The 23,266-nt window shown below is 45.2% G+C and overlaps 1 protein-coding gene across 13 annotated transcripts in view; it reads right to left on the reverse strand.

Moving 5' to 3' along the window:
• Positions 1–23,266, reverse strand: part of nrxn1a (neurexin 1a) — a 50,785-nt gene that overhangs the window by 4,100 nt on the left and 23,419 nt on the right. For 4 of the 13 annotated variants that reach the window (XM_040176757.2, XM_040176753.2, XM_040176754.2 and 1 more), the window contains 16 exons: positions 22,050–22,121; positions 21,564–21,788; positions 20,794–20,941; positions 19,852–19,982; positions 18,737–18,989; positions 14,999–15,202; positions 13,895–13,921; positions 10,873–10,995; positions 10,316–10,697; positions 9,781–9,971; positions 9,318–9,491; positions 7,957–8,076; positions 7,153–7,334; positions 6,557–6,728; positions 5,504–5,593; positions 4,086–4,396 (listed from right to left, as the gene is read on the reverse strand). In XM_040176757.2, coding sequence (XP_040032691.2) covers positions 4,086–4,396; positions 5,504–5,593; positions 6,557–6,728; positions 7,153–7,334; positions 7,957–8,076; positions 9,318–9,491; positions 9,781–9,971; positions 10,316–10,697; positions 10,873–10,995; positions 13,895–13,921; positions 14,999–15,202; positions 18,737–18,989; positions 19,852–19,982; positions 20,794–20,941; positions 21,564–21,788; positions 22,050–22,121 — 2,805 coding nt within the window. The remainder of the gene's footprint in view (positions 1–4,085; positions 4,397–5,503; positions 5,594–6,556; positions 6,729–7,152; positions 7,335–7,956; positions 8,077–9,317; positions 9,492–9,780; positions 9,972–10,315; positions 10,698–10,872; positions 10,996–13,894; positions 13,922–14,998; positions 15,203–18,736; positions 18,990–19,851; positions 19,983–20,793; positions 20,942–21,563; positions 21,789–22,049; positions 22,122–23,266) is intronic. The other 9 variants (XM_078103368.1, XM_078103365.1, XM_040176760.2 and 6 more) reach the window with 3 other exon arrangements.

Consider the following 23,266-nt stretch of genomic DNA (forward strand, 5'->3'; position numbering starts at 1 on the left):
TTAACATTGTGCTAATGTGCGCGCATATTCATGAACTACCGTTAAACATCACCCGCCTGTCGCTTTGACATGAGATATGTGAATGTGTGTGTTTTTTAACCACACTGGGCGCTCAGTGCCGCCACTAAATTAAAATTGGATTGTGATGCATTGCAGTAGATGTTAAGATACCCACAGAATAAAGGAGAGACGAGAGAGAGCAGCGGGGCTATAAAAGATGAGCTCTCGGAGCAGATTAAAACCAGCGCAGAACAGAATCTTGAACCAAATGAAAGTACCAAGTAGTCGAATTGTTTCTTGGCTGAAACCACAAGCATTAATTCATTACGCTTTTTCCCCGTCCTTGATTTCGATATTTCCTTCCCTCCCCATCTTTGTTAGTACATTTTACATAAGGTTGGAGAAGCCAGTTTATTCTTCTGAAAAAGTCTGCACTGGCTTCGTGTGGTGTGGTCTTTAGTTTAGCCTGGAACATATATGAAGTTATTGATGCCTGTCCTCTTTCCTCCACTGCCTTTCCAATCAGTTGTGCCCACTGGGCCGTCAAATGCCGCTAGGCTGAGCTTAACCTCTGGAATCCAGCCAGTCAATAAAGCTCTGTGCCTTTGTCAGGATCCAAATAGCACACGAACCAATCAGCCAGCAGGAAACACATCACCTCTGTCTGTCACTAATCAATGTTGTGCCCTGATTATTGATCCAAAAGACACCCAAGCGCCCTCCGCGGGAGCCACGTTGGAATCCTGATTCCAGCTAAGACCGAAGCCGACAAGTACATTTAACAGGGCCCCTCCTCTGATCTGTGACATCCCCCTTGTCAGCAGACCACTCCACTCAACTGGTAAAGTGTCAATTGGAATATCGATCCACCCGTCCGATGGCAGACAATGAACACAAGGAAAACTAGAGACATGCCAGACACAACTTAAATCACCTCAATGAACCACAGAAGTTTGCAGAAGATGCACTAAAGAGATGTGTCCAAGAGACCCCCCGCCCCTCCCATCTCACGCCGCATCTCTCCCGCTCGAAGTCTTTCAATAGAGCATGCCGACAGAATGATGGACGCAGATGCACAACCGTAGGAGGGGATAAAAGAGGCACAAAAGGGGAAGCGAAAGGGAAGAGAGAGAGGATGGAAAAGAAGAAAGGTCTGCATGCCGAGAGAGCAAAATGTCTACCTGAGCAGCGGAACAGTGCCAACGACCGTCAATGCCTCCCTGACCTCCGAGTTCACACATAGTAGCTCTCTGTCCTCAAACACTTGCAGAAGATTCAACAGCTTGTCGGTTACTTTCACAACTGGAAATCAAACACACGTATGCACACACAAGCTCTATGGTAGTCAAACACGCTCCATTGCTCGTTTTTCCGATTGAGGCAGATCTACGCAGGCACACAAGCGTACACCCAACGAGGCTGAAGTTGGCGGGCGGATGAAGAGATCCTGGCGAGAGAGGAGAGAATCTAGCTCCACTACTGCAGATGGTAAGATAGACTCAAACGCCGCCTGCATTAACAGCCTATCGCTGGAGCTCAACCACGGTGAGAGAGAACGGGAGGGAGGGAGGGTGGGAGAGATGAGAGAAGAGGGAGGTGGGGGGACGGGTAAATATGGAAAGCTATGGAGGAAGAGAGAGCAAAGGAGAGCGAGAAGAAAGGAAGGAGGGAGGAAGACTGGATAGCGGGCGGAAGAGAAGCAAGAGGGAGAAAAAGATGTGAAGAAGACAGCAAGAGGAAAGAACATACAGGGAGGTGGGATGGAGCGACAGAGGGAAGTGCTCATAGAGCTTGTAGAAGAGTCTGGGTCAGCTGACTCGCAATCGCCAATCGAGCGCCGCTCTGAGCCTCAGGTTTCTACCATCAGTCTTGGCATCGAGCCGCAGGTACACACATACACACGAATGCACACATCCAGAGACTGACAGCAGACATCAAAAACCAAAACTCAACTCTCTGACTCAGAGCAGCCTCCAGCATAAACACTCACACATTCTCACACAATCTCTCACTCTCACTTTTCTCCTCACTGGTGCTCAACTGTCATGCATTAATAATCCCTTTTATTTTTCAAAATGCAAATAACTCCCCGCTAAAAAACAGTGGACTTCAGGAGGACACATTTCTTACAGGACAAAGTACTGACGGTAAGAGTGAACCTATGGGGGGGGGGGGGGGGCAACCTCTTTAAAACACACCCAGACATGGGGGGGGGGGGGGGGGGGGGGCTATGACCTGAAGCACCTCTGGAAGACACCTCTCACTGCCCCTCCTCTGATGCAATATGCAGCAATTCAAGCATATTGTTCTCAATCCACCCGAGTGTTTCTGTGTGTGTGAGTATGCATTCTCTGTTCTGGTTAGGCCATGTTGGTTGCCAGGCAACACTAGGCAGAAGCTGTAGATTGTTCTTAAACAAGACTAACACACACACACACACACACACACACACACACACACACACACACACACACACACACACACACACACACATAGAGTTTGGGGGCCAGCAGGAGTCATTCGACTTACACAGATGAGCACACTGCATCACACTGAGCACATACTGGGTCTGACCTAGTTCTCAGTGATTTTGACTCTAATGCACAACTCTGCATCCCATATTTAGCACTGACATCAGCATATCACAAGAGCCAAAATAGCTTGTTTGAAAAAAACACAACACATAAACAGGAAGAGATTGAGAGGCGAAGCGTGATGACACAGCCCTGTGACAACGCTGTCACTTTACCGCGCAATCCATCCAGCTCATATCCATTATTGATGCCTGAGGCTTACCTCACAGCTCGGCGTTCTATTATTTATGTCTGAAACAGCTGGCAGTTTATACACAGAGGAGCTATTCTCCACGGGAGTCTGGATGAGAGAGAGAGAGAAAGCAAGCAGCGGGTACCGGGGCTCTCTATCTCCATGGCAACTTGTATCATTGGAGAAAAATAAATTTCAGTGCAGCACCGTTTTATAACACAGAAGAAGAACCGCAGTACACACAGATGCCTTCAAAGAGCCAGACAACATCACACGATTGATCTGAACAATAGAGCAAAAGAGTCTGTGGGGTACCTGCTGATAATGTTTTCCTCAACGCTGCAGTTGTATCCACAATAAATAGGCCTCGATTATGTGTTTTCCATTTCCATCAGTTTACTAGATGCATATTATGGAAAATGTATTACAGTCCCCATTAACACAACCATTTCTCCTCCAGTAATTTAGTGACTGGGGACCACTTAGTTGAGAATTTGCCATCTAATCCACCCAAGAGAATCTGCTGTAGCGGGAAAATGAAATGTGTATGTGATCCTTTAATTGATTAAATGGTTCTGGATACTTTTCATTTTGATTGTAATTTTTTGGAAAAGCAGTAATGAAATACTATTAATTATTATTTAGAAAGAGAAAACAAACATGTTGCACTTCCTGAAAAAGGGAATGGCAGATAAATGACTGTGGATTTCTCATTTATGGGTGGGTTTAATTGATATATTTGTGAATAAATGACTAAAGCCTCATTTAGATCCAAAAGCGCCAAAGAGCTAAAAAAAACCTACGGAAGATATAAGACCAAGGTTAAAAGGTTTGACAATGGAGTTGGGCTGTGGACCTTTGTTGCTCCCTCATCTCCTTGCTTTTCAATATAATACAAGCTAAGGCCTATTTATTTTCAATATAATACAAGCTAAGGCCTATTTCTTCACCTGAATCTTGAGCATTCATCATTATACTTTGATCCTGAGCTAATTTATTGTTTATGATTCCATCACAATGTTTTTCCATGATTGTGATAATTGATTTCGATGTTTCTTTAATGGCTTATATAAACTTGCCTTGAGTGGTTTAAAACAATTTCCTTTTGACAAATCTCGCTCTAGTCCAGTTCAGTGGGGGATGCATTTGCTTCTCCCCTTAATGAGTTCAAAATAAATCTGTCAAAGCAAACTAACACTTTTGTATTACCAATTGTTGGGGATTGGGGTAATACGATTATTACATAGAAAGACCACAAACAGCAGGCATTATGTGAGGTTTCCCACACACAAATTAACCATGTGATCATGCTCTCTGACCTGCTGCGTGGCCCCCTGTTTCCTGTTGGTGGCCGTGGTGGTTGTGATGTCACTTATGGAGGGGGCGGAGTCCGAGCGGTTGCCCCCCGCCGCCGCGCTCGACTGCGGCGTGATGGAGGAGGACGGCATGTCGCCGACCAGCCGCGCGCTGCCCTCCACCTTGATGTGCGGATGCCCCTCGGCGGCCATGTTGAGGATGCGGAGGCCGTTGTAGTAGAGACCAGACAGCTGGCCCTGGAACATGCCTGCACTCCGTTCGCCTCCCCCAACACGCACCGTTGTCTGGCTGTTGAAGATGGTCAGCTGGCGACCTACACAGACACAGGCGCACACAGACGCAAAAAAACGCACACCAGGCACACGCAGGCATACCAGGAAGGAAGGCGGACAGACACACACGCCAATACAGTCACACGCACATCCATACCGGTGGTCACATACGTGCACAAACATACACACACAAGAGTGTTTGAGTGTTACACAATCCACCACCCCTCCCGAGCCATGGTGAGAGTATGGGATAGATAAAGCATGGCAGAGCAAACCGAAGCCGTGGAGAACCGTGGACAGGAGCTGAGACTGTGAGCGGTAAGAGTGGGAACGGAAAACAGAGAACAAGACGAGGAAGAGGAGGAAATGGGGGGGGGGGGGTGAAGAGACTGAGAAGTTGAAGAGGGATGAAGAGGCAAAGAACAGAAGGAGGAGGAAAGAGGCAGCAGATGAGAGGAGTCAAAGGGTCCTGAGAAGAAGGAGCTGACAGATGGTTGCTATGGCGATGGCGGTGCGGCACAATATTGTATTTGAAGGAGCAACAGACAGGCAGACATAGAAACAGAGAGACTGATCTAGGGAACTGTTGTAACAGCCCTATGAAGCATGCACCGTCATAAGCTCTAGCACTGCTCACTGTTAAAGGGACTAGAGGCTAATTTAAGGAGCTCTGCTGAAGTTTAGGAGGAAAACTTTGACATTTTTTTTTTCAAAAAGCATCGCTCTATTAGTCACTTCAAATTTACATAATTATTCCATGTCACAATACTTTGCATGTATTTTAAATTGATTACAAAATTGTTTTTCAACATATAATCTTTAATAAATGCTTTATTATTTACAATTTGATAATAAACATTTACCAGTTTTAATAAAGCATCTTTTTATCATACTATTTTCTGATTTATTCACATTTATTCTCTCCATCGTCCCTTTAACCGGATATTATCAGAAACACACTAACAATACGTCCACAGGCACTACAGTTTACACAGTATTACACACTATAGCTGCCAAACTTTTAAATACTTAATTATGGATTTATTTTTAGATGTTAGTTGATGGTGCACAATATAATATATTCAACTGTCTTCAGATTGTATTTTTTAAAGCTCAAAGTTTTAAGGAATTTTAATCAGGGTTTTTACCTTTGTCGAGTAGCCAATCGTCAACTACTCGACCGAGCCGATAGGGGATTCGCTGTCTGGCGATGGCCAGGCGCTCGTTATCAATGTTGCCTTTAATTTAGAGATGAAAACACAGTAGTAATTACGCACATCCAAACGTGGTACAGGAGCTGGATACAAAAAGAACAGCAATGAAAAGAAAGTAATGGTCTGCTCATTGTTAGCATGTCACTGCGTTAAGCTTGATGTGCTAAGAGGAGAGGAGTTGAATTCACTATGTTTCCAGTGAGCGGACTCTTACTCTCTGTTCATTGGGTTTAATTTAAAGAGACATTTCAGGGGTTAACATCTGAAAGAGCACAGGGAAATAATGTTACAGCTGCCACATACTGTCGATATGACTGACTGGGTTTAGAGTTACATACAGGAAGAACCCTCACACACACCTCACAACAACTTTTATCAGCTAAGTCTGGAGCTCATTGTGTTCAAGACCACTACCTAAGATTACCACTTTATGAATAAAAAACAACAAGTATAAAAGCAAAAATACAAAATGCAGTTTTTTCTTTTTCTTAATTTTTTTACTCACTAGTTAAACATTAAACTCAACATATGACATGTTTTTTAAATTGTTATTTGTCCGAAAATGCACCAACTGTTATTATTTTCTTTTATGGTGAGAAAAACAACCGACACCTGAATTGAATATTTTCATAAATTAACTTTATCACTATTTAACAGGCCTAACATGACATATATACAAGCTATTGTAATAACCTATAATAAAATCTTTTTATGGTTTAAAAAGTCATGTTTCATATCAGATCAAACATATTTCATCTAAAACACAATAACATGAAACAAAGCTGCAATTAGATTTCTCATCCTCAGCTTTTAAACGTAAACATTGAAAGGAACACTGACGTGATTCACCAATCGGGCGCTGGGTTGATTAGCGTTAAGGCGTTGTTAACTCTGTCCCGGTACAGGCAGTGCTGTAGAGGGTCGGAGGGTTGGGCACATGTGTGTGTGTGGGGGAGGGGGGGGGGGGGGGGGTTGAGGGAGGCTTACCTGAGGGATAGCGCTCTATGACAGGCAGGTCGTCCAGTTGGAGGGTTGCATTGCCTCCGCTGCGGGTAAACCGAATTATGTGGTACTTTCCGTCGTTGACAAACTTGGAGCTCTCCTCGATGTTGATGTCATCAGTGCCGACGTTAAACACTACTCTAATGTTGCCTTTATCCTGAGGAGGAAGCGGAGGAGGAGAGAAATGCGTCATGAGAAACTGTTGTATTGCTAGGATATCACTTCCCTCTTTGTTTTTCAGGTCCTATTTTTTGCGGCTCAATGCCAAATCCTTTGTGCTCCACTTATTATGCTGAGCTCCAAATCAAAGTCACAGGTGATTGAGATTACTACTGTTAAGGTTACAGGTCAAAGGTTTTCGTTGCCATTGTTATTATGCAACAAAATTCCATCATCCAAGAGTAGCGAACAACATAAACAATGTGCAAGATAAAGTTACACAAAAGGAGTAAAACAAGTGAAAAATCAATGGAGATAAAAATACACAAAGGGCAATAAGAGGAAGCAAAACGTTACTGAAGTAGAAACGTTTCGTTGCATCATTTTTTAATATATTGGTGGAGTAACAGCTGTGTACTTACTATCTCCAGCTGAAGGTAGTCACCCAGGCCAGACGCGCTGTCCACCCGGAGCAGAATGGCTTGTTTCTGTTGGGTGCTGAACCCGAGGGCGAGCCGGTCTGCCCTGGTGCTGGGGCGTTCATTAGGAGGCCACGTGTAAATCACCACGCCTCCATCGCGGCCAAAGATATAAGTGGTCCCAGCTGGCCCACACATATATATATGTTTTTAATTGCAAGCAGTCTATATGCCATCAGCAGTGCTATCTGTCATCAGAGGTTACTTACTGCAGAACCTATAGGCCTATATTTCTGTTAAATCTTTCATACACAAGGGGCACACCTGTAAATTATATTAAACATTGGAAATGTCACAGAACACTACCCTTTTGAGCTTGGATGTTGAAAAGAAGAAAATCTGTATTTTCCAAACCGCTCCAGAAGGCTGACTTTAATAACTGACTCAGACTGCAGCGGACTTGCTGCACGACGACTAAATCATTGTCAGGCATCTACCTTGTAAGGCTGCCAAGAATAATGTATTTAACGTAAAGAAGACAATATTAAAGAGATGTACAATAATCAACCTAGACGTTGGGCAGGTGGTATTTTTGTCCCACTGCAGAATCAACAGTTGACAGTGCCCTCACCTGGCAGCTCTGATTAAATGCACACAAAAATGCCTTTATTCATCGTTTGAAACCACCAAACACTTTTAAACGTTTATAAGGTGTCGACAGAAGACGCAGGACAGGACATTTTTAAAATACCCTCTACAAAAGTGCTGAAACTCTGTAATATAATATAAAAGAAATCAAGGACTCACCATCATTGCATAGTGGACCAGCATATGAGGTCATGCTGCAGTCACAGGTGAAGCCCTCCCACTGCTGCAAACAAACTCCCTGATTTGAGCAAGATTCTTCTTGACATGTCGTGCTGGGACCTGCAGTAGGAGAGAGGTGGCGGGGTGGCAGGTTGCGGAAGTTAGGAGAAGATAAACGGACACAGGTTTTTTTGTCCGGAGCCCAGTGTTTTTGCAACGGTATCTCAGTACTGTATGGGTTATTTCTAGACCGCATTTCCTTCAAACCTTTTGCATTTTGAAATGGCCGTGTAGACTGCAGTGATGTTATGATTAGTAGTATTAGTAGAAAATCATTGTGAGACGGGGATATTGTGGATCGGCTCACATTCTATTCAGTAACGAGGGATGCTGGCTTATGAATAATAACTGAGCTGAAACTAAACTGGAATCTGTGTCATGGAGTTTAAAAGAGCAAACTGTGGAGTGCATGCAGATGGTGAGGCTAGATGAACGGGGCAAGGACAGGAGGAAGAGGTTAAACATAAGAGGGGCAGAGTTATGTTTACAGGCCTTCATCTCAATACTCTTTCTTCAGCAGTCGGTCACCGTTGGCTCACCCGTCTCGTGCTAAAACCGCACTGGAGGAGGAGGCCAAAGCTTCGGACTGAAAATCTCCTTCGTAGCGCTTCTAACACGAGGCGTGGAGGAAAGGGTGGGAAAATATTCTTAAATGGAGTATTGAAGTTTAGGATAGGAGTCAGTAGGAGGGGTTAGAGAGCATGCTGCTAGGCAACCCGGGTGGTGGAGCTGTGGTCAACCCAAGTCAAGCGGTGGTGATGTCACTACTGTGATGAAGTCACTATGGTGGCTAGGAGAGGACAGGTCACCTCCGACCTTTGACTCTGGATCACTGGGATCCACACGACACTAGACACCACTGGGTAGTTTCAACACACGCATACCTACACACACGCCCGCACTCACGCACACTTTCCCACCCTCGCACCCCTGTCTTACATGCTCACACAAAGCGATATACCTTGCAAGTCAGCTTTCATCAATGTAACTTTTGTCAGCCAAACAAAAAAGCAAACAAGCAAATTAAGTTAGATGGTTAGTCAATGCACACAGATGCCTGTGAACTGCTGAAAGAGCGGAGCAGAGAGAGAAAACACAATGTGTAGAAAGGCCGAGCCGAGATGAGAGGAGAAAGAGAGTCAAATTTACATCTAATAGACCAAAAGTTGGGTTAGTGGGTTATCCTAATAACAGAGAGCATGAGTTAAATGAAAACTGAAAGAAAAAGCAGTAGCGACGTGAGAGTGGAGCAGATCTACGGGGGGGGGGGGGGGGGGGGGGTTCTCTGGTCTGCACCTCACCTTCACATCCTCTCTCTACTTGTCCCATGGTCGCCAGTGCATCAGCCAAAAGGTCAGGGAGCCGTCCATTAAGGTCAACTGTCGCTAGGCAACCCTGGAATCCCTCGCGGGAGTGGACCAGTTTAGGCAGTTCTCGGTACATCTCCTTGGAGACGCCACCGATGTAGAGGTCACCTGAGGAGGAGCAACACAATGAATGGCAGCTCCATGAAGAAATCACAACGCTAGATCATCTTCACTTTATCGTTTTGTTCGAGAGCAACAAAGACCAACTCGTGCTGATAAATAAGAAAAGACGAGAAAAGCTGCAAAACGTTATATATATAACCTATTAATTAATGAGCCGTTGCTTTATTTTTTATTTATTATAAAGACACAAGTAGTATCAATCTGACTCTCCTTATTTTGTTTTAACCATTTTAGCTGCAAGTGAGGGTCTCACTGCTTGTATATTTGTGCATACCCTTTAGGTCGAGGTTCTTGGCGCCCATGGTGGTCTGCGTGGTGACTTTGGTGTCAATCTTGACTGTGTGGAGATTGTTGGTGTCTCTGGATATGTGCACGTTGTGCCAGTGGTTGTCATTTAGGGGGCTGTTGGAGTTGCCCTTGATCAGGTGTGCTCCATTGCCCAGGTCTGAGATGTAGTGTAGGTAGCTAGGACAAGAAAAAGAGAAGGACCAAAGTGGGGCAAATCAATTGTGTTCATGATGAAGAACAACACTGGCTCAAATACTTCACGGATGTATAATCTGTCTTCTGGAAACAGAATTACAGAAAACAGAATAAAAGCTGCTTGAGTCATTTTCATATTTAGTAGAATTTCCTTTTCTTTATTCATCAAGGACAATGTTAATTATCAATCCCAGGCTGCTTTGAACATGCATATGTATTAACGCAAGACAGATACAACCATGAACACACATTTAAACTGCGCATTAATAAATTATCTGAAGACTCATGTAATGCAAATACCACACACACGGCACTGCCCAGCTCACCCTTTAACCAGCTCCACCACTATGAAGTCATTGCCGTCACCCCTGTTGAAGAGAACGAGGCCGTCGGGGGACGTCGTCTTGAACTGCATGAACAGATGCATGGAGTAGTAGGCCTGCAGCGTGGGCAGCGTGACGAAACTGGAGCGCGAGCGGAACGTGACAGGGTCCGCCACGATGCTCTTGTAGCCGATAACGGCGTTGAGCTCGCAGTAGTCGATGTCGCCGTTCTTGCAGAGGTCGATGTAGGGCATGCCGTTCAGCGTCAGGCCCTGGAGGTGGCCGATGAAGTTCGAGGGCACGGCGGGCATGAAGCGCTTCTCCGTCACAATGCCCGTCTCCACGTTGTGAAACTCCAACTGCGTGTGGTCGCCCGCCATTTGACCTGGTGGCGGGGGGGGGGGGGGGGGGGGGGGTAAACTTCAGAGGTGAGGTCCTCGAGTGGAACCGTTCAACTGTTCTAATCCAAATGCCCTGACGGACTGCTAGAAGTGGATCTTATCTTTTAAAATATTTCCACACAAACATGACGGGGGTAAAGTAAATGCTGCTGTTTTTACCTTCAGCGGGCTGCAGGTCGTCCACGGTGAGTTTGAGGCCCTTGCCGCGTCGGACTACCCTCACAGTGTGCCACTCATTATCATTCAGGCCCGACCCCGCAAAGATGGTCTCTGGGCCTTTACCTACACATAGCCCAGAGCACCATTAACATAATGCACAGAGAGTTGGAGAGAGACATAGAGAGACAGAGAGACAGAGGAGATAGAAATCCAGAGACAGAGACAGAAAGAAGAAGAAGCCAGGCAGGTTGAATTAAAATGTAAGGACAGGGACTAAGGGAATGGAGGTAAATATCAGAGGGGAGGTGGGATCATACGTATCCTGGGGAGACTAACACCTCGCTGTCAACGCTCTCACTCCACAGACAAGACAGACAGGTCACTTAGCAGATGCGCCAAAGAGAAGGACGATGTGACAAAAAACGGACAGAACGATCAACATAAATGGATGCCATGGGTTCCTAAGACGGTGCCTGTGAGTCACAACGGGCCCACGCTGGATCCGTCTGTGGACGGATCCCACTGCCATGATGACCACCTACTTCCCACACACGCACAGACAGAACATTCGCACCCCTCTCGGTTCCTCAACCGCCCCCGCACATCTAACATTTAGAGCATACTGTATCAGCCCGCGTCAACACGTAGGATCTTTTCTTTAAAGAGCGCAATCTTGCAAGAAGCCTCATGGTGGCACTAGACACACATTGGAACCTCTGGCGGAGCTCTCCGAGGTGCTGATGTGCAGCAGAATGAGAGAAACTGAGCTGTCCTCGTATGATGTCTCTCTCTCTCTCTGCCCGTATACCAGCCCATAGCTTCACATAGTTGACTGCACACATTTGACACTCTGACTGTTCCCAAAACCTCAGCATCCCCTTGCCCCCCCCCCCCCCCCCCCCCACACACACACACGCACACTCACATTTCCCTTCCTCCTCCAATCCAAAGCCAGTTGCTTTGAGTGAGTCTGCTTACAGTGACCTATAGGTGGTAATGATGGGGGTGGTGAGAAGTAAACTGACCCGAACGGATTCTGCTGCTGAAAATGTCAAGAAGGGCCACATCACTCATGGAGGCACACACACACACACACACACACACACACACACACACACACACACACACATATACACATACACGCACACCGGTAGAGAGTTAAAGAGAGGGATGAATGCTGAGCCGCAAATGTAATAATGTGCATGTGTGTGAGAGTTAGGGTTGCAAAACCAAACATGTGTGGTGTGTGTTAAGAGAGGACACAGGGTTCCCCTGAGGAGACTCAGCTGGGCTCCGGGCATGAGCATCGCATCCTGTTACCACGGATCACTGCCTGCCACTGAGCAAAAGAGAGAATATGTGCATGTATGTGTGAGTTGATGCGTGTGTTTACATTTTTTATTTTTATTTTTTTTATATTCCAATCAAGAACTCAAAGAACGAGGAGACCGTGGTGAGAGCGAGGCGGAGATCTGTGTCAACCTGGCAAGGCACAAAGACACACGGCAACAAGCGGACAGACACACAAGCCGCTATTTTCGGTCAGTGCTATGGGTGCGTTCGTTTTGAAGTAGAGCTGCTAGGCATCGCTATGGCGGTCAGTGGACAGTCCGCGGTGCTGTGCTGCTCGATTGAGAAGACAACGAGGCGAGACAAATCAAACAGAATGGACTGTTTGTTACTATAGAAGCGTAATTCAAATCAAATAATGACTCAAAGCCAGTGGATACTTTAAGAGCAAGACAATGAAAACAAAACGACAAAGGGAAATGCGTTTCATATTTCATTAGCTCCAAATAACCAATGGCTTTTCTGCCGAATAAGCCTCAAATCTCTCCCGTGCTGAGGCTTTTATTTGACTGCTGAGTGGTCTATTTTAGTGGCGCCTGGCTGTTAAATAATTTTTTTCTTCCCCCTTGAATATCAGATGTATAATTCATTGTATGCACACCGTGTGCCAGAAAAGTGCCTCCCTATTTAAATGTTCATTGAGACAACCATTCTAAAATTGTTCGACAGACACGCAGAATAGCAACAGTTCTGTGTGGCTAATAGGGTTTCTATGGCAACTGCAGTCGTCCATTTCACCACCTCTTTGCCGTCACACAGCGTTTGTCCCTCTCTCTCTCTCTCTCTCTCTTTTTTCTTTCTCTCGCTTCCTTTCTCTGTGGTCGTGACGGCGAGAAACTCCATGCGAGGGAGTTAAACTTCATCGGGGACACAGCTTCAATCACAGCGGCATGAACAGACACACACACACACACACACACACCTGGAAAACACACACACATATACAGTTGGGCACAGAACAGACAGAATGCAAAGGCACTTTGAGGCAATCGCACACTAAACACGCTGAATGAAAAACTTCCCAAATCCCTCATGTACACTTCGTGAGGAACAACGAGGAAACAAAAGAAAGCAACCAGACGGATATTTGGGATGAAGGTGCAACAGAGAGGTACAGAGGGATAACACGTCTTTTGTTTACGGCATGCAGGGGAAGTAATTACCCTCAGCACTCAGAATACCCAACACACCTAATTGTACCTCAACAACATCCTCCCGTTTTTTTTTTTTTTCTCTTTCTTTTTTTTGTCTCCCACGTTCAATCCCCGCTGTCTTTTTTTCCGTCTATCCTTCTTTCCTTCTTCTTTGCTAAGATGGCCGACCTGGAAAACCTTGGCCCTCAGCAAAAATCGCACCATTCCTGTGGTGTAGCTGAACATGAAGCCACAAACACGCATATGTGCACTTCCCCTGTCCAACACACACACACACACACACACACACACACACACACACACACACACACACACGCGCACGCACACACACATATAAGCACAGACAAACACATGTTACAAATATATGTTGAATAAAAGATTATGATCGGATGAAATGACAAGACAGGATGTGTAAGAAACATACACACAAACACGCACACATACGCACGCGTATTCACGCACCCACACACACACTCAGGAGGAGGGAGGTGGGTTAGGTGAGATGGAGGATCACTTACTGGCTGTACAGTTTATCCTGATACAGTCTGGAGGGAGAGCAGAGCAGAGGGTTAATGCTGCACACATACACATGTTCTCCACGCCCCTGGGGACGCACACATCGACACACCCTGCACGCATATGTACAACCACGCGCACACTGCTGAGAAAACACACACTCTCCTTTGTCACAGGACCTCAATCTGGACCGTGTAATTTCTTGCAACCGTGGGTTGCAAAAACGCAATTTCAGAGACTTTGATGTTCGGCCAATGATCAAGATTTGTTGGATCTTTACATTTGTGAAATGTAAAGACGGAGAGTTGTGTGTCCCAGCGGGAGAAGCGTGCTCATCGGCTGCTCTGGCCTGAGCGACAGTTTCAGTCACCAATCAAAAGCATCGGGAGACTGAGACGGGTCGTGTGTGTCAGTCTGTCTGATGACATCGAACACACCCCATACATTTTGTCGTCCATCCAGAGCACAAATCTCAGAAAATGTTCAGGAGATTTAGCCCCATTATTACACATTGCTTTGTTCTTTTTTTAAAACACTTTTTTACCCATGTTGCCTTGGTGTGTCGTGTGGCGTCAACCACAGAAAAGACGCGGCTGCAGACAACCAGAGACCAACACATGCACCCCTCTGTTAGTCTATGTGTGTTAGCATGTACTGAAGTCTTGTGAAAGTGTGCGACTGTGAACGAGTGAGGCTGAAAATGTGTTGAGCAGCTGCCGTTGTGTTTGTTGTATTTGAGTGTGATTGTTGAGTTAGTGTGTGTTTGCATTGATTGTTGAACGTGTTGGGGATGCACAGGTCCACTGGGAGTGAGCAGAGAATGCAGCTTGGGCTTGACCCTCTGTTCATTGCTGAAACAAAGGCACTGGCCTTCCATTGAGAATGCTTGTGTGTGGATTCAAAGATAAGCTGTATGTGCCAAAACCTGAAGAAACCTCTAGCGTAAACCATGCAGCTTAAATATCCACAAGAATTCTGGTAATATATTTCTAATCAACATTTTGTGACATTCCTGTGCAATAAATAACCAAAGGGCCGGTATGTATTCCCCCCGGCAAGTAATCAAACTACGTCGGAGAATCCACATTAATTATGTGCACGTGTACCTAGGTTGACAGTGAGTCGGACGCGGCCCCCGTCCAGCTCCAGGCGAAGGGTGTCTGCGGAGTTGCGGGATGTGGTTGCCATGAGAACGCCGTAGGCCCGCTGGGAGCGAAAGCGTAGCGAGACGTCCTCCGCCTCGGTGTGCATGGCCACGGGCAGCTGCACCTTCATAAACTTGCTGCCGTCGTACGACAGGATGGTCGCGTCTGTACAACACGCACACGGGGAGAACGGAAGGGGAACGAGAGGATGGTTGAACAAAAAAAAAAGGAGAGAAGAAAAGCGGAGGACGACAGAGAATACGGTGGAGGAGAGTGAGGTGGGTGGACACGTAAGGATAGAGACGGAAAAGATTGACGAGGAGAAAACACGCGGGAGGGGGGAAGAGACAAAGGAAATTTGACGTTGAGTGAATCAGGTTTAGTCATGACTAATTAGGTTGCAGCGTGGTCCTTGTTCCCCCGCCACTTCCTGTTGAAACTCTAAACCCTGCTGCCTACAAAATCCCGCCATCACTTTCCATAAAGATCCACATCCTTAATTCATCATCACTCCCTCACAAGAGAAGATGTAAAAATAGCTGCAGCCGGTCGGCCGGCTCTTATTATCCGGTGGACTCAGAATGCACGGCGGCGAGTGTGTTAGCCGCCGTCGCTGACATGCCGGACCCTGGAGTCATAATGTAACAAGCTCAGATGATCCCGCTTTAATGTCTTTTCCATACTCATTTACATATTCATAATCTTCTCTCCCTGCTACCTGCTGGGGCCAATCCCCAACCACTAAACTGTTTACCTCCAAGAACCCCGTTTTTTATTGGCCAATTACATACGAAGCAAAACACGCTGCCTCCACATCTCAGTGTCTTTATCTCTCTTCCTCCTTCTCGTATCTCTCCATTCCACTCCTCCTTCGCTTTCTCTCCCTTTTTTTTTCGCTCTCCCTGTTTCCGTGGGAGACAGTTGGAGCCAAGGCAAAAAAAAACAACCAAGAGAACAGGAAGAGAGGGAGGCCTCATGAATACTGATGAGCTGAGAAGGAGGGAAAGAGAGAGATAGTGTGCGTATGTGTTTGTGCGTGCATGTCAGAATAAGTGAGCGAATTTAAGTGTGAACAGAGGAGGGTTTAGTGAAGTGAGAGCAGAGGGGGGGGGGGGGGGGGGAATAGGGACAGAGCGAGACAGATAGAAAGGAGGGGGAGGAGGGAGAAGAGCTTGTGGCTAAAATGTAAATGAACCCTCATTAACTTAAGGGAAAAAAGTAGGTGGTTGGCCTGTTATATCACAGATAACATAACTAACATCCACACAAACTCCCCGCACAAAGCACACGACACACATGGGCACAAATTTCTGATAAGGGAGACGGCTGAGTACATTTTCCTCACCGCGGCACCCGGCCAACTACCAGGCGAAACGGAGCAGTGAGGGCTGGTGGGAAGGAAGTACAGAAGCTCATTTAAGGAAAAGAGAAGGCAGACAAAGCGCGTGCACAAGGGCCGCGTTGCGTTCCGTCGCATCGTTAAACACCTGGAGCACACGCCAGATGTGTCACCGACAGAATGGGTGGTTGAAGGATAAGGCTCCTGGTATTCTATGTTTATGTTGAAGGCACGCAGAAAATGAACATTTGGAAATCATTTTTTAAAGGGAGCTTGGATGTTTTTATATGACTTGGACTGTTTTTAAAGGGGGCTCCATTTACGGTATTTAGATTGATCGAGACTTTTCTCCATTTTCAGATTCTCCCGTCCCAAAGGAGGCGTGTGAGAAAAATGTTTCTTCAAGGACACGGGGTGAGTAATGTGCTCGAATGGTAATTTTGTGAGTTTGTTGAACTATTCCCACGAACGGGCTGAGACCCAGATTACTTTCTAACTTTCCTACTCTGCGGTACTCCCCTAATTTTAAATTCAAATTACAGATTTTGGATTATTTTGGATTATATACATTTAAAACCATCCTTTAGTCAATGTATGGAAAACCTAAATAGTTTGAGAGCAATAAGTATGTGTAAAGGTTGACTGGATAATGACTTATGGTTACCAATAAGAAATCTGTGATGGAGGATTTAATTTACTGAGAATGTGTGTATATTTTCTATTTTGTATTGATCAAAGAAGACTAAAGCATTTACAATTCAAGGGTTTGGGTGAATTTCTAATACAATTCATCTATTGTTGTTTTTCCTGAGTGGGATTTCGTCGTGAAAGCAGGACAGCAAGAACAACAGTAACCCACCAGTGTGAACAGCAAGTGAGCAGGAGGAGAGAGCTGAAAATGTGTCGTACTAATGTGCGTGTGACTGATCTTTACAAAATAAAATATTCATCTCGGAGCCAGAGCGCGGCGACCATCTTTGTTCATTTAGGAAGAGAGAGAGGGGGGGTACAAAGCCGAAGGAGCGACAGAGAGAGAAGGAGGGCGGAGGGAAAAAAAAACCGCAGGTAGAAGGCGCCAACGCGGCCAATCACTCTCTCCATCTGCTTCTCCATCTGTGCTTCCTTTAATCCACCCAACCACCAGTTAGTGACCCCTCAATGCACACAGAGAGGGACGGAAAAAAAGAGAAGAGCTAAGAGAAAGAGCGAGAGGCTGCGTTGCTGTGATGGACGTACACTGCGGATGTTTGTCTCTCGGAAATAAGACATTTCCATATCAACACCTTTCGGTCTGTATCTCGTGTTAGACGATAGCACAATCGTCACTTGAGACGCTTCAGCAGTTGGGGCACAGACAACATTTCTTCTCTTCTCCTCGTCTGACTCCATCTCGCTTCTTTCAACAGGCCCGTATCAGACCCTCTGCCAATCTTGTTTTCCCGACGTTCAATTTCTCCCTCTCTCGGACTCAATTCTTACCTTTTCTCACAACTCTCTCTCTCTCGCGCTCTCTTCTGTCAGACGTCCCATCTCCCATTGCTCCTCATCGCCTCACCTGCTGTCATGTGGCGGTTCCGACCCGGCGGTTCCACCCTCCTCGGTCACGTCTCCTGCTCCCTGCTTTCTGCACATTTTCTCTCCCATTGATTCCCAGTCTCTACATCCACAGCAGTCCAACAGACCGCTCTGCTTGCCACCACCTCTTTTCCTCCACCCACCTTTTTGATCTTCTCCCTTACCTGCCTCCATCTCACTACCGCCAATTGTTTTTTAATAAAAGAAACAGCCGACCGAAATTGTTGTTTCGTATTCGTTTTCTCCTTCTTTCCACCTGCTACTCTCTTTTCATTTTTACCTTCCAATTCTCCATCACCCAGGACCACCTCGATATACGGGCCTTTTTATTTTAATAGTTGAGCCAAATATCAATCTGCAATAAATCTGATTGAAGGTATTATGAAGGTACACATCAGAGTTAGTACTAAGTGATGTAATTAGGACCAGGGTTGACCTTTTAAAGAAATAACAAGCATAACATAAAGAGTTTTATCACCAAATATAACCGATGATCATAATATATTTTCAGTAATAAATGGAGTTATTTCAGACTTTTTCACACCAGACCATCTGTCTTCCGTCGCCCTTCTCTTTGGCATTACTCAAAACTCTCAAGCCAAAACGAAAATGAGAAAGCTGTCATTATGATACATGTTTCCCAAAACGTCGCAGGACGGTCACTGTGATTAGCTTACTCATCTCTATTGTGACTTCAGCCGTTGTTCCAAATCACTGACAAAGTGTTATTCTCGTCCCCCTCTCTCCCTCCCCCGCCACGTCACCCCCCCCCCTTCCCCACTCACCTCTCTCACAGGAGCGTCCGAGGTACCCCGTCCCCGAGCAGTCGCAGACGTAGCGGTTCCAGCCCTCCCTGCAGATGCCGTTGTGCTGGCAGGGGTTGGACAGGCACTGTTTGGGCGGCTCTCTGGAACACGAGGGCTTCACCCCCACTGCTCTCTGGGCCTCGGCCAGCCGCCGGATGTCTTTGCTCTGCCCGTCCACAAACAGGTCTCTGATGCAGCCGACGTAGCCGTAATTCAGCAGAGCCGTCCACACCTGAGGGAGACGTCACTGAGTAGTTTCACGCGAAGGAAGAGGGCTTTGTGGTACGACGACGTCATATTAAATCACGCGTGAATCATTATCAAGGATAAAGGCTACAACTCAATCAATGAAAAGCCAAGAAAGAAATGTAAAACGAACTTGTAACTATATTCTATTGTTAATAAGAAGAGTGAAAAATATTGCTCTCAAATGGGGCTGCGATTGAATTGTTTTTGTCAATACAAATGATGATAAAACGCGGCAATCACCAGGTCCTCGAACACAAGGGGACATCATCAACAATATTTTAGCTTAAAAGATGTATTGAGCAATTAATAAGACAGCTGCGGGTTTATTTTCAGTTGAATGAATGATCAATCAATTAATCCTCGTCTCCCTTCTTGAACACTGCTATTCAAGTTAGTTGCCTGATAATAATAATAATAACAAGAATATTTGCAAAACCCATCATAAAAGAAAAAAAATCTTTAAAGACAAATTGGATATCTCAATGACGGAAGAGCTCCAAAAAAACAATCTAATTTCATGAACAGTAATTGAATCTAAAAGATCAGATATGATGGTTACAAACTCCAAACTAATTTAAAATGGAGGGCTGGAGATACTTGGAACATACAGGAAGCTCAAACTAAGAATGGTTTAAATGAATCTGGCCTCTATTTTCCTAATTGTTTGATAGGACAATTACCTAGAGCTCAAAGTTAATTCAACCAACAGTCCAAAATCCCCAAATAAATAATAATGTAAAGGGACATTTTTTTTCCCAAAACTCTTCTGTCTAGCGATTAGTTAATTCATTCAATGTTTGCTGCAGCTTAATACCATTTAACCCAGGTTACCAACATACACACACCTCCGTAGGGAAAATGAGTCCAGCGCGGTCCTCCGGGAGTCCCCCGAGGTACAAAGTCTCATCCAGGTCCAGGATCTCGCTGTCACCCGGAGCCGTGTACGCTGTTCTCACACTGTTCACCGAGATGGTTCCTGGCAACGTCGAAAACAAGTTCAGCAATCACCATGACCTTCAATGTGAACATACACCCGACACTACCACCGCCATTATGACTACCGTCATCATCTGTACAATTATCAACTACCCCCCCTTCCTTTCTACTCCTTCTTCATCAACGCCACCACTCATTACTTCTTTAATCAGAAGCAGTGAAATTATGAAATTGGCTCCTTTAAGTTCACTCAGGGTTAAGAGCTACATCCTACATTTTGTCACCAATAAATAATTAATCATCTCTTTTTAGATTTTGGAAGAGTCACGGCAAGCTAACCAGATCCCCATTGAAAAGACTATCAGCTGGTACCACTGTGCGTTTCCAGACAGCAATTACTACTGGCGTGAGAACTCTAATTATGTTTATATGAGGATGAGAAGCACTTTAAATCCTGGTGCTGTACATTTGGCTCACGTCTTCAAAGGACCAGGATGCAATGCGTAAAGGAGGGAACATCAATTGTGTGAGTATGTTTCATGCATCGATCACAGCAAGCTTGAAAAGGAGGCAACCGATGCTTTGGCCATGGGCTCAGTGTTGTTGTTATACCACATTACGATACATGTGATGATGCTACTGCATATCAACTGTGTCAAACTGCTCTGCACAGCGCCCTTACAACTCCGTTTAAATCAGACAGCGGACGGGTGGCAGCAGCAGCATAGACTCGCGGGCCTCGTGCTTACTATGAAATGCTGATGTTCAAACTCGCCCTCTCATCATCCTCCTCCTCCTCCCCCTTTGTGTTCAGAGTTAACATCAGAGCTGTGAGGGAGCTGTGTGTGTACCTGAACGTCCGTCCCTCTGGAAGTCCACATGATACCATTCTCCGTCGTTGACCTTTCTGTCGATAGCCTTGGTCTTGGTGGTCCCTGAACCCATGTCCAGCAGCAAGTAGAGGTGCCCGTCCAGCATCTCGATGGCAAAAAAATCCACCTGAAAGTCACAGGGTGTTATATTAATATTCTGTGAGAAGCAGACATGTTGATGGCTGGCAATAAAAATGCAAATTATAGCTGCAAGTTACAATATGGTGATTGGGGCCGGAGTCTATCCATTTATAACCAGATTGTTTGAGCAATCCTATTCAATTTGAGCAAAAAATACTACGCATTTATGAAAACTAAATTGCACTTGTGAACAATGGAGATTTCTAGATTGCCTCAATTCTGGAGTTCCGTTCCAATTTAAAATGTCAGGGACAATCAAGAATTCAATGGTTTCAAAGAAGAAGATGATTTCAATGTATCATTTCTATTATTTTAGATTTCTTTGTGCGTAGAGTGAAATTGTATATGGTTTGCATCAATAATAAAAAACTATTTTTCAATTTTCAAATACAAGCTAAACTCAGCTGTGTTTAGTACTAGTTAGATGCATGCTAACATGCAAACTAAGATGATGAAAATGCTAAACATTGTGACATCAGCATGCTAGCTGTGTCATTGTGTACAATGCTGAAGCTGTTAGCATTTAGCTCAAACAACTATGGCTCTACAGGGTTAGCCTTGTTATTTGAGTAAATATTGATAACATACATCGATATATATAGCATCACCTTGAGTGTCGGAGGTGTGCGTGGGTCCTTGTGTTGCTGCTGCCGGGGTTTTCCGTGGCTGAAAAGCATCAAGCCGTTTGGCTCTGTGGTCCTGAAGTCGAACGAGATCGATCCGGCCTTCTTTGCCGACCACTTGCTCAGTGCCACAAAGGACTCAGGGGTGTCAAAGGTCACGGGGTCCAGCGTGGCCACACTCTCGCACTTGAAGGACACCACCCCACTTACCTGAGGCAGGACAAATGAAAGAGAAATACTTTCTTATGGGGTTCAGGCCTTCAAAATGGTTCTTTTGCAGCCCGGGGATTCAAATGAAGCAAATGGCTTCCAGGTTGACTAAAATACAAAGCTTTTGTCTTCTAGTCCTCTCAAAAATATAATCCCATTTACTTATAAATCACACTGCCTAAAAGGAGACAGTGATACAAAATGATCTCTGTGTTCTGTGTAAAAGAGGATAGTGTTGTACTTGATGTTGAAAGTACATGCCTTCATCTTTGGGTCTCCCTGTTTTGCCAGTCTTGACAGCTCCAACCGTACATCATTGTTCTTATACACCACCTTGAGAGGATTGAAGGAAAGAAAAAAGATATTTATTCGCCTTCGGATAAAATAAAAAATAAGCCTTTTTTCTACTTTAAATAAATATCGTAGCAGAGAACTGGAATATTTTCATTTTTCCATATTTAACCTTTCTAGCAACCAACAATGACAAAAACAAACTCTGATCAACCTTTTCAGAAGTCAGAAAAGAATGCTGGAACCCATTAATCTTTCAACTCAGATAAGATCACTTTTCATGAATGTTTTCATATAAAAGTGACAACCTCAGAAGTGAGGTGAGGTGAGCCACTCCAGTATCATCTTGACTGCTGGTCGTCCCTGCCACTTGCAGGATGCCTCTGCCTCCTTCTCTTCTCTGCCCTTTTCTATTTCTCTCTCTCTCTCTCCTTTCCCTGACACAGTACGCTCTCTGACTGAGCAGCATAGAGTGTAAAGAGTGTGCTTGTGCGGAGCATTCTGATGTTGAGAGAGACGGGCGTACACAGGCTCGGCTTTATTAATCCAGACCTCTTTCTGTGACCTGCGAGCAACTCGGCACAAAATTTCCTCTCTTTATTGGCTTTGCGCCTTTGATTGGATTTTATTTTTTGTTGCGTGTGTGTGTGTGTGTATCGTGTACTTCTGTCTCCGTGTGAAGGGCATCTGCTCTTCAATAAAAGTGTGCAAAATGGAGTGAGCTGCTGTGCGCGTGTGTGCCTGCGACGCGGCAAATTCACTCAATGGTTACAGCCGCGGTTCACTGCATACATCTTAATTTTGCTTAACGCGGATTATCATATCATCGTGTTAAATGTAAATGTGCCAGTGGAGGGTTCACTATGACAGCGGCAGCCTCGTTTGAACGACATCAGTCTTAATGAAGCAACACAGAGCGCATTCACCACCGATACAGAAAGCTCTCTGTTTGGCACATCTTCGGTCCCCTTGTTTGCATATTTGTTCATGCCTTTGCGTGAGTCTGTGTAACTGAAAGGGAGACTCAGTCTGAGTGTATATATAATGGGTGTGATGATGTATTTGTGGGTGTAGCTATTGTGCTGCATGTGCATATTTGTGTTTATTTGTAATACCTATGTGTGTGCTTTGGTGGGTGCATTCCAGTGCATGTGTGAGTACATGTGCGTAGGTGTAAGTGTATTGGT

The sequence above is a fragment of the Gasterosteus aculeatus genome, chromosome 5, assembly GCF_964276395.1.
Source record: "Gasterosteus aculeatus chromosome 5, fGasAcu3.hap1.1, whole genome shotgun sequence".
Taxonomy (NCBI): Eukaryota; Metazoa; Chordata; class Actinopteri; order Perciformes; family Gasterosteidae; genus Gasterosteus; species Gasterosteus aculeatus.